We start from the raw sequence: 10,908 nt of genomic DNA, 5'->3' as shown, positions 1-10,908 counted from the left end.
TAAAATGGATTTTAAAGATATGATCTTACCTTACCAATATATTTAAAATAAGTCCTGGCGTTTCTAACATTGTATCAAATTCACAGTTGGTCTATTCCAAATTTAATCAACAAATAAGTTTCTCACATAATAATTGAAATGAATCAACTATATTTTAGACAATAATATTTTGTTAACCTTTGAAGGTTATATAACTGTCTATAGTTTACATAAAAGCTATCACTAAATACTAGATTAATATAGTTGCTACTTCTCTTTTAACTTTTAGATGGTTCTGTTAGTAGCCAATTTTTTGTTTGGATTATTCATTATATAACCTGATAGAGAGTTTTAAAATATTTCATAGTGTTTCATAGTTAAGGTTGAAATTCTGACTAAAACAATAGAAAATCTTTACTTTCAACTTAACCAAATTTTGTTTGAATTATTCATTATATGACTTATTAGAGAGTTTTAAAATATTTCATAGTGTTTCATAGTTAAGGTTGAAATTTTGACTAAAACAATAGAAAACCTATTAGAGAGTTTTAAAATATTTCATAGTGTTTCATAGTTAAGGTTGAAATTCTGACTAAAACAATAGAAAATCTTTACTTTCAACTTAACCAAATTTTGTTTGGATTATAGATTATATAACCTAATAGAGACTGTAAAAATATTTCTTATAGTGTTTCATAGTTAATGTTGAAATTTTGACGAAAACAATAGAAAATCTTTACTTTCAACTTGACCTATTTTTTATTTGAAATATTCACATATGTAATAAAAAGAAGATTTAGATAGATTACAACTTCTCTTAACTTTTACTTTAACAGTAAAATCAGTGATTAAATCAGAATTTTTTGGTTGAATGTTAAAATTAAACCACTTTTTTTTTCTTTTAAACACTTAAATAATAGTTAGTAAAGTGAAAATTAGTATTAAATAGTTTAGTACTCTTTATATCTGCAACTGTCTGTTTATTATGATTAGGATTTTTTAGTTTGATGTTTAATTGTTCAACTTTAAGAATGAATTATTTCAAATTTCCATCAAATCTGTTATCTGTTATTTTTACATATTGAGAAAAGTTTGATATTAGATATTTTAGTTTTTTTTTGTTTATGTATATTTCATTGAGATCAATTCATATTAATGTGAGATAATTTATTTTTTTCTCTGATATTTCATTTAGACTAATACTTACCTTTCAGAACAAAGTAAAGCCAGTCAAGAAAAGTTTCAGAAAATGAAGGATATTTATAGTAAATTAAGAGAAGAACATGTTCAATTATTAAGAAAAGTGAGTTTAACTTTTTTAAAGGGATAGAGGGTTGATTTTAGTCTTGAATATAATAAGTAAATAGTCTTCAGAAGTACTAAAAATGTACGAAAATCGGATAATTCCTTTAAAAATATCTCAAACTAGGAATTCTATATATGTCCTTTCTATATATCACAGAGTATCTTAAATTGATAATCAGCATTTTAATATTCAATCGAAGATAATTCTCGACATGCAAGGATTTGGACGGTGAGCTTCGAACACAAAGTAAAGATGATACAAAGGAGTATCTAGATGGATTTGATAGGTTTTTTTAAAAAAAAAGATTCTTCTCAAGTTTGGTCATTGTTTGAAATGTGAGCCATTTGCCTGTTTTCCTTTATTGCCGTCACAATCAAAATTGATATTTTTTTCAGCATGCAGATGCAACCAAACAGCTGACCAGTGAGAAAGCTGCATTAGAGGAAAAAGAACAGATTATAAAGGTAACAATCCCTGTACAGGATTCTTTAAATCAAAGAAAACTTGAAAAAAAATTTCCTGAATAAATAGTGAAAAAAATGATCTCAGATATACAGTCATTTTGTTAAATGGTTTGGAAGGTTGTAAACCTACATTCAGTAGTTGTATACAAGCTAATATCTACCTTAATATAAAATATTTTTAAAATTTAATGGAAATGATTTTTTTTAAGAAATATTGAAAACAAATTTTGTTGAGTTTAAAAGAACTGATAGTGTGTTTATATGTATGGTTAACATACTTTCTTTAAATGGAATGAGTAACAAAATAGAATTAGAAACCTGCCTTTTTCAGAATTTTTGCATGAACTGTTCTCAGAGATCTTGGAATATACAGATGTGTGTGTGTTTTCTCTTTCTATCTTGAGCCTTGATTGTTTTAATGGAATTATATTTTTGTCTTGTTCAAAATAAGACAAATGTTTATGAATGTGCATGGATGTTATAATAACAGCATGTTTGTTATGTTTTGTTGTTATTAGGAAAGTAAACTAGAAAATGAAAGATTAGAGAAAGAAAGGAATGCTGTCCAAGAAACTTTACAAAAATCTGCAGATGATATTACACAGCAATTATCATCAGTAGAAGTGGCTAAAAGTCAATTAGAAGTTGATATTAAAGTAGGTATCATCCGTAGGGTTGATATTAAAGTAGGTATCATCAGTAGAAGTTGATATTAAAGTAGGTATCAGTAGGGTTGATATTAAAGTAGTATCATCAGTAGAAGTTGATATTAAAGTAGGTATCATCAGTAGAAGTTGATATTAAAGTAGGTATCATCGGTAGAAGTTGATATTAAAGTAGGTATCAGTAGGGTTGATATTAAAGTAGTATCATCAGTAGAAGTTGATATTAAAGTAGGTATCATCAGTAGAAGTTGATATTAAAGTAGGTATCATCAGTAGAAGTTGATATTAAAGTAGGTATCATCAGTAGAAGTTGATATAAAGTAGGTATCATCAGTAGGGTTGATATTAAAGTAGGTATCATCAGTAGAAGTTGATATAAAGTAGGTACCATCAGTAGGGTTGATATTAAAGTAGTATCATCAGTAGGGTTGATGTTTCAGTAGTTATCATCAGTAGAAGTTGATATTAAAATAGGTATCATCAGTAGAAGTTGATATTAAAGTAGGTATCATCAGTAGAAATGGCTTAAAGTCAAAAGTTGATACTAAAGTAGGTATTATTGAAAGAATCAAGGTAACAGCATGAAGTAGGGCAAGTAAACTTACTTGTAAACACTGTTTGAAAGCAGTATGGTAACAGCTCGTACAGTAACAGCTAGCATAAGGTAGGTCAGTAAACTTACTTGTAAACATTGTTGAAAGCAGCATGGTAACAGCTAGCATGAGGTAAGGTCAGTAAACTTACTAGAGAATGTTGTATTAAAAGTAGCATGGTAACAGCATGAGGTAAGGTCAGTAAACTTACTTGAGAATGTTGTATTGAAAGTATCATGTTAACATCATGAGATAAGGTAAGTAAACTTACTTGAAAATGTTTGATCATGGTAACAGCATGATGTAAGGTAAGTAAACTTACATTAGAATGTTTGAGAATGGCAACAGCATGATGTAAGGTAAGTAAACTTACTTTAGAATGTTTGAGAATGGCAACAGCATAATTTAAGGAAAGTAAACTTACTTGAGAATGTTTAAGCATGGTAGCAGCATGATGTAAGGTAAGTAAACTTACTTGAGAATGATTGATCATGCTAACAGCATGAGGTAAGGAAAGTAAACTTACTTGAGAATGTTGTATTGAATGTAGCATGGTAACGGCTTGAGGTAAAGTCAGTAAACTTACTTGAGAATGTCTGAAGCATGGTAACAGCATGAGGTCAGGAAAGTAAACTTACTTGAGATTGTTGAAGCATGGTAACAGCATGATGTAAGGTAAGTAAACTTACTTGAGAATGTTTAAGCATGGTAACAGCATGGTATAAATAGTGTTGTAAAGATGGTAAGTATGCAATATAATCTATATATTATATATACTCTATAGGCTGCAGGCTTGGATCAGTTTTATGAAGGTTGGCAGAAAAGTCAGGTATTGTTTTGACATTTGCTAACTTTTCTTACTCATAAATTACATTTAAGTCCTCATGGTATAATGGTATAGTCTGATAAATGCCCTTACATACTATATATTTATCAATAACTGGTGCATTAAACAACAAACAGACTCTGTAGGTTTATGCATGTAAACTTTTGCAAGATAACATCCTACAAATTGTCACTTCACAGTTCACGGAAGATAATAAAAATTTCTGGATTTTCTTATATGTGTTCCAATTTTCAATCAGACGTCTGTGGTTCCTGCAATTCCACTAAAACCCAAGTGTTTGATGACATCACTTATGTGTTAAAGCATATTTTGTGACATCATCAAACACATGGTTTTACTGTAATTGCAGGAACCAGAGATTCTGAAAATTAAAATTAGAATTGATGCTAACAGTTTCTGATATGCATACAAAATTTATAAAAGCTCTTTACAATCCCTTTTACTTGTAAAGATGTTAAGACCAAAAATATTTGTTCAGCCATGCCCTATTCAATTTATTTTGTTTTTTTAGGAATTAACAAATAAAGTGCAAGATTTAGAGAACACAAGAGGCAATCTAGATTCTGAATTACATCAAAGTCGAGAAAATGCATCAAGTCTTACAGCTCAGTTGTTGGAGATGCAACAATCCTCTGAAAAAAGGGAACAAGAGCTGAATTCAAAGTTATCCGAGTTAAATGAACAATTGCAAAAAACTTTAGAAGATAAAAACTCATCAGAGTCGTCTTTAGGAAGTCAGTTATCTGATTTACAATCAAAATTTGACTCTACATTAGCAGAAAGATTGTCTGCTGAAGAGAAATTAGCCCAGGACATCCAGTCTCTTCAACAGTTACTAGAGCAGACACAGAAAGAAGGACTGGAAACGCAAGCACTTCTCAACCAGAATATTGATGAACTACACAGAAAATTATTAGGTATTTCATTTTTGTGTTTATTAACATAGCACTCATGCTCCACAACTTGTAGTATGGCTGTTGAAAACAAGAACCATTTTTCACTAGGACGGCAACTTAGTTTTATAAAGATCCTTTACACCAGCTGGTCTTTGGCATTGATCTTTCCCAGATTATCCATTCCAATTTTCAACTGGGTCAACTGGAATGATGAGAAAAGATGACTTATTCAAGGTCTCCAAACTTTTAAATGCTTACCAAGATTAGAACCCAAGACTACCATTTGATCGACCATGCAATTGAAGTCATGTACAGTTTCTGACCAACTGTCTTTGCTATAGCAGTTTCTATTTTGACAAATAAGTGAACAAATATGATATATCTTTATTGTAGGAAGTTGTATATTAGAAGGTAAAGCTATAATTAAAGATGCTATAGATCAACATGATAACCCTTCCCATACATCAGTCACTTGTACAGCTGGTAAGTTCTTTCATTCTCTTAGAATACTTGGTCATCAAGAACTGATTGTGTCACTTCTTATTGATGAAATATATATGAAACTCTGTAATGATAGCATTGCTTTGCACCATTTTAATTTTAAGTCAGACGTCTCTGCATCTTTCAATTTCAAAAGACGCCCAAATTTAATGGAATGCTAGAAACATAGTCTTGTTACTGAAAATTTTAAGTTTGCAAATTGGTGTTATAAGTGTCCCTGATACACTTAAAATTTATACAAAACCTCCTAACACTACCTTTTAATTTCTAACAAGTCTATTTTTTATGTATAGAATATTTATTGACAAGAATAGAGCCTGCCTTATCCAGTATCAACAAATTACAATCTAGTTCTAATGTATATAATACAGATAAAAAAGGTAACATTTTCTTAGTGATACCACCTATTACTTTATGAAAGATATATGGTTCTACAATATTTGCGCTACCAGCAGATATAGCTCAATTTCAGCTCTCTGTATCATGTAATCATTATTTGTTTTAGCATTAGCATTAGTCAGAAACACCTGCCTCTATTCCAGCATCGGAGAGAGCTATTTTAACAGTTGTCAGCTGGAGAAGGGTCAGAAAAAGTTGAACATATTTTATGGGGATTTATTTTGACAAAATTAATCCAAGATTTATAAAAAAAATGTTTCTTCTTTTCTCCATTAGATTTAGAAGAACTAGTGAGTAATATCAATGAATTTAGTCATTATATAGGAGATTGTATTATACATGGTTATGCTACATCACATTCAGCTCAGATAGAGCCAGGAGAAGGTGAGAATTTTACATCAGGCACTTTAAAATTAAGTCCCAATACATCTGAAATAGTTCTGAAATGCCAGAAGCAAGGCTTCTTATTTACTTATTACTTACTTATTTGATAAGTTTGTATATTTGATAAGTTTGTATATTTAATAAGTTTGTATATTTGATAAGTTTGTATATTTGATAAGTTTGTATATTTGATAAGTTTGTATATTTGATAAGTTTGTATATTTGATAAGTTTGTATATTTAATAAGTTTGTATATTTGATAAGTTTGTATATTTGATAAGTTTGTATATTTAATAAGTTTGTATATTTGATAAGTTTGTATATTTGATAAGTTTGTATAGTGTAATAACATATAGTGTATATTTAATATTTCAGAATTATCATCATTATGTAAAGAAGTAGGAAACTCTGGTATAACTTTATTAGATAAAGTAGAACAGAGTAAGTTTTACTTTATTTAAGGGATTTATATTGATGTTCTAGCCTTTGGGAAAGAGAAGGGATGCTTTGAAATGGTGCTAGACATGGAAAGAGCGTCTAAACGTTCGGATGGGACAATAAATCGAGGTCCTGTGTGCTACAGGATGTGCACGTTAAAGATCTCTCGACAGTTGGAAATCGAAAAAGAGCAGGGTAATGCTGCTGTCCTGGCAAAATTTCCCTCATTGCACCCTGCATGGCGTTGCCCGTCTTCATTAGCCCACAAGATACAGAACAGTAGGACTCCATTAATTTCATTTTGAAATGGTGCTAAATGTTATTGCTAATAAATTTTATTGGTAATGAAATTTTTCGATCTTAATGGAATCTTGGAGAGGAGGTGTTGAGTTTAGATTGGTACTTCTAATCAAATCTTGATATTGTTGACTATTGTAGAAGGTGATGTAGATAAACAAGTTGAAATAACAATACAACAGTTAAATAAACTAGTCAAACTAACAGAAGACTTATTACCTAAAATGGAAGATGTTAATTCTGAAGAAATTGGTGATTTAGTTGAAAGAGAAATGGCTGATACTTCAGCTGCTATAGAACAAGCTGCGGCTAAGATTGCTGTAAGTACAAACATAGGCAAACTCTTTTATGCTCTAGTAAGACAAATTTAGACAAATTTTACAACCCAGAAGTATGCTTGAAACTAAAGTAAATGGTCAAAGATTTTACTAACCACTCTGTTTGCTCTGTAGAATCCTGTTAAATGATCAGAGATGGCTTCTTTCATCTCCTGGTCATTGATTTTGTGATTGTGATATGGATAAGTAAATATCTGAAAATATGAGTGCATATAGCTATATTTTATGTATTATAGGATATGTTAAGTAAAACAAGAGAAGAATCTACAGGTATTAATCTAGAAGTTAATGAAAGAATATTAGATGCTTGTACTGAATTAATGAAGGTTAGTAAAAAAGATGTAGCCTTTGTTAGCTGAACTCTCTGTTGAAGAATAAAATGAAAAGTGTTCTCCAGGTAGAATTATAAAGATTGTGTCATCATGCTGTATACAATGAGGGAAATTTTGACATAAGTATTAGGATATAGTGCAATCTCCAATTGGGTCTCATACGTTGTCTGATATACAAGACTATACCTACCAATATGGAATGATGGGGATGACTTTGAACTTAGTTGCCACTAAATCACAGAAACTTTGTTTTTCTATGACTAAATGACATTATTTAGTCAACAAAAGGTATTTATTAATCCTGACTATCAAATTTCCTATTTATTTCAGGCTATTAAAGAATTAATGGAACAATCTCGAGATTTACAGAGAGAAATTATAGCTTCAGGAAGGGTAAGATAGTTAAATTTTATAAACACTCTCATGAGTTTCATTCCTCTTTGAAATAGATGGGATGATACGAGTCATTAAAGTATGAAATTTGGCATAGAAAAATACTGATATTTTTTTTCACTTTTGATTAAGTGTTTAAACTCTTATCCACTAGTTATTTATTTATTATTTTAGGGTACATCATCTGCTAAAGAATTTTATAAGAAAAATCATCGCTGGACAGAAGGTCTACTATCTGCTGCTAAAACTGTAGGATTTGGTGCTACATCTCTTTTGTAAGTTTGAAGACTGTTATTCTGAACTGAGACATTTCCAAAATGCAAATTGTTAGCTCTAGAACAAATATCAAATATTTATTTGGAAGTTTAATCAAGTAGTTTCTTATTTGATCAATAAGTTCTATAGTATTCTACAATTGATGTATTAAACACTAATAGTGAAAATGTTGTGTATAATGAGTCTCTTATTTTCATTTTGAAAAATTTACAGCTTAAAACAGACAATTTTTATATGCCCACATTTCTCTATGTGGACGTATATTGTTGGCACCCCTGTCCGTCCGTCAACATTTGCTTGTAAACGTTCTAAAAACTAGAATTTTTGATGGAATCAAATGAAATTCGGTATGTGTATGCATATTCATAAAACGAAGATCAAGTTTGAATATGAGCTATTTTCGGCCGTTAGAAGCAGAGTTATTGCCTTTGCCCCAAAATCTTGAATATTTACCATCTGCATGCCATGGTGGGCGTATATGGCTGTGGTCCACTATCTTTAAGTAAAATATTCTTAAATCAAATAATCATCTCAAATTTCAGGGACTCTGCTGATAAAGTGGTAAATGGACAAGGAAAGTTTGAAGAATTAATTGTATTTGCCCAGGATATAGCTGCTAGTACAGCTCAGTTAGTGGTAGCATCGAAAGTGAAAGCTGATAGAAGTAGTAAAACATTAGGATTATTATCCCATGCTTCTAAACGTGTTAATAATGCTACTGGTAATGTAGTAGCGTCTGCTAAAACTGGTTCACAAACTATTGAAGATCAAGGTATGTCCATAAAAGGATACCATTTCTTTTGAAAATTACCAAAAAATAATTGAAATTTTTATACGCCCACATCTCTCTATGTGGACGTATATTGTCGGCACCTAAATGGAAAGGTTTGAGAAAGTTTAGTTTACTTCTGATTAAATTTAAGGCTTTTTCGACTATTAGAAGCAGAGTTATTGCCCTTGCCCCAAAATCTTGAATATTTACCAATTGCATGTTGTGGTGGGTATATATGGCTGTGGTCCACTTCCTTACTGTTAGTTCTTGTCAATGATCTTTCTGGATGAGCAAAATTATAGCTGGGCCAGATGATTTTGTGTGTTCATTCTTATAAGAGCCCAAGACAACCTGTTTGTCTGCTGTAACCAAGCAAACAGCGTCAAAATCTAAAAAAAATTGAAATTTTATGAAGCTTTTTTAATCTACAATATGTTCATCCTGTTATAGGCTTAATGGACTTCAGTAAAATGACACTATATCAAACTAAGAAAATGGAGATGGAAGCCCAAGTGAAAGTATTAGAGTTAGAAAATGAATTAAAGAAAGAGAGAATGAGATTGGGTGAATTAAGGAAACAACATTATCAATTAGCTGGAGAAAGTGAAGGTTGGGAAGTCAATCAGGTAATTATTTGTTAAACTTTCCATATTTATGATATGCCTTCAAACTAGAATAAGAATATCCAAATAGCGATTTAATTCATTTGATTCTGTGTGACATAAATTAGTTCATGTCATTGAATTAAGATTCAACTGATTTATTGATATTCTTTTTGTTGTTTTCATGGAAATTCATTATTAATTGAAATATCTTTTCTCAGAAATTCATCTTTTGTGCTTTTTTCATTGAAATTCATTATTAATTGAAATATATTTTCTCAGAAATTCATCTTTTGTGCTTTTTTCATTGAAATTCATTATTAATTGAAATATATTTTCTCAGAAATTCATCTGTTGTGCTTTTTCATTGAAATTCATTATTAATTGAAATATATTTTCTCAGAAATTCATCTTTTGTGCTCTTTTCATTGAAATTCATTATTAATTGAAAAATATCTTCTCAGAAATTCATCTTTTGTGCTTTTTTCATTGAAATTCATTATTAATTGAAATATATTTTCTCAGAAATTCATCTGTTGTGCTTTTTCATTGAAATTCATTATTAATTGAAAAATATCTTCTCAGAAATTCATCTTTTGTGCTTTTTTCATTGAAATTCATTATTAATTGAAATATATTTTCTCAGAAATCCATCTTTTGTGCTTTTTCATTGAAATTCATTATTAATTGAAATATATTTTCTCAGAAATTCATCTTTTGTGCTTTTTCATTGAAATTCATTATTAATTGAAATATATTTTCTCAGAAATTCATCTGTGGTCCTTTTTCATTGAAATTCATTATTTACTGAAATTCATTCTTACAGAAATTCACTATTATTTTATTCACATTGAAATTGATTATTCATACTATTCTCACTGAAATTTTTATTCATTCATTAATTATAGAAATTCATTATATTCTCATTGAAATTCATTATTCTTATCAAAATTCATTATTCATGTTATTATCAGGTATTGACAGTGTAAATTTGATTTTCATTAAAATAATATTCATGTCATTTTCATGCAAATTCATTATCTATAGAAATCCATTATATTCTCATTGAAATTCATTATATTTTTATACAAATTAATTATATTTTTATACAAATTAATTATATTTTTATACAAATTCATTATATTTTTATACAAATTCATTTTTCTCATTGAAATTTATTATATTTTCATTCAAATTCATTATTCTCATTCAAATTCATGTAATACCATGCCAACATCCAGTTTTAAGTGAAAGTCTTAATAAGTCATTATTGTTATTCAATATATTGCGTTGGTATTTGAGAGGAGTATAAAAAAGATATTATATTATTATAGGAAGAGGAGGTAGACAGTGAAAATAATGCTATAATGAGTGTAAGTTGTTAGTTGTTGTGTAAATATATAGAATGCTTGTCAGTTAATAACCT

General features: G+C 29.4%; 1 protein-coding gene across 1 annotated transcript in view; it reads left to right on the top strand.

Moving 5' to 3' along the window:
* Positions 1-9,521, top strand: part of LOTGIDRAFT_116962 (hypothetical protein) — a gene marked incomplete at both ends in the record, with an annotated part of 30,300 nt that extends 20,779 nt beyond the window's left edge. The window contains 13 exons of the mRNA XM_009055580.1: positions 1,194-1,286; positions 2,341-2,382; positions 4,382-4,771; positions 5,144-5,233; positions 5,545-5,631; positions 5,927-6,034; positions 6,410-6,475; positions 6,911-7,089; positions 7,344-7,433; positions 7,770-7,832; positions 8,007-8,107; positions 8,651-8,880; positions 9,331-9,521. Of these exons, the coding sequence (XP_009053828.1) occupies positions 1,194-1,286; positions 2,341-2,382; positions 4,382-4,771; positions 5,144-5,233; positions 5,545-5,631; positions 5,927-6,034; positions 6,410-6,475; positions 6,911-7,089; positions 7,344-7,433; positions 7,770-7,832; positions 8,007-8,107; positions 8,651-8,880; positions 9,331-9,521 (1,730 nt within the window). The remainder of the gene's footprint in view (positions 1-1,193; positions 1,287-2,340; positions 2,383-4,381; positions 4,772-5,143; positions 5,234-5,544; positions 5,632-5,926; positions 6,035-6,409; positions 6,476-6,910; positions 7,090-7,343; positions 7,434-7,769; positions 7,833-8,006; positions 8,108-8,650; positions 8,881-9,330) is intronic.
* Positions 9,522-10,908: the final 1,387 nt, after the last annotated feature.

This window comes from Lottia gigantea (assembly GCF_000327385.1).
Source record: "Lottia gigantea unplaced genomic scaffold LOTGIsca_25, whole genome shotgun sequence".
Taxonomy (NCBI): Eukaryota; Metazoa; Mollusca; class Gastropoda; family Lottiidae; genus Lottia; species Lottia gigantea.
The sequence above is the reverse complement of the archived record's forward strand: the minus strand, read 5'-3'. Positions and strand labels throughout refer to the sequence as shown.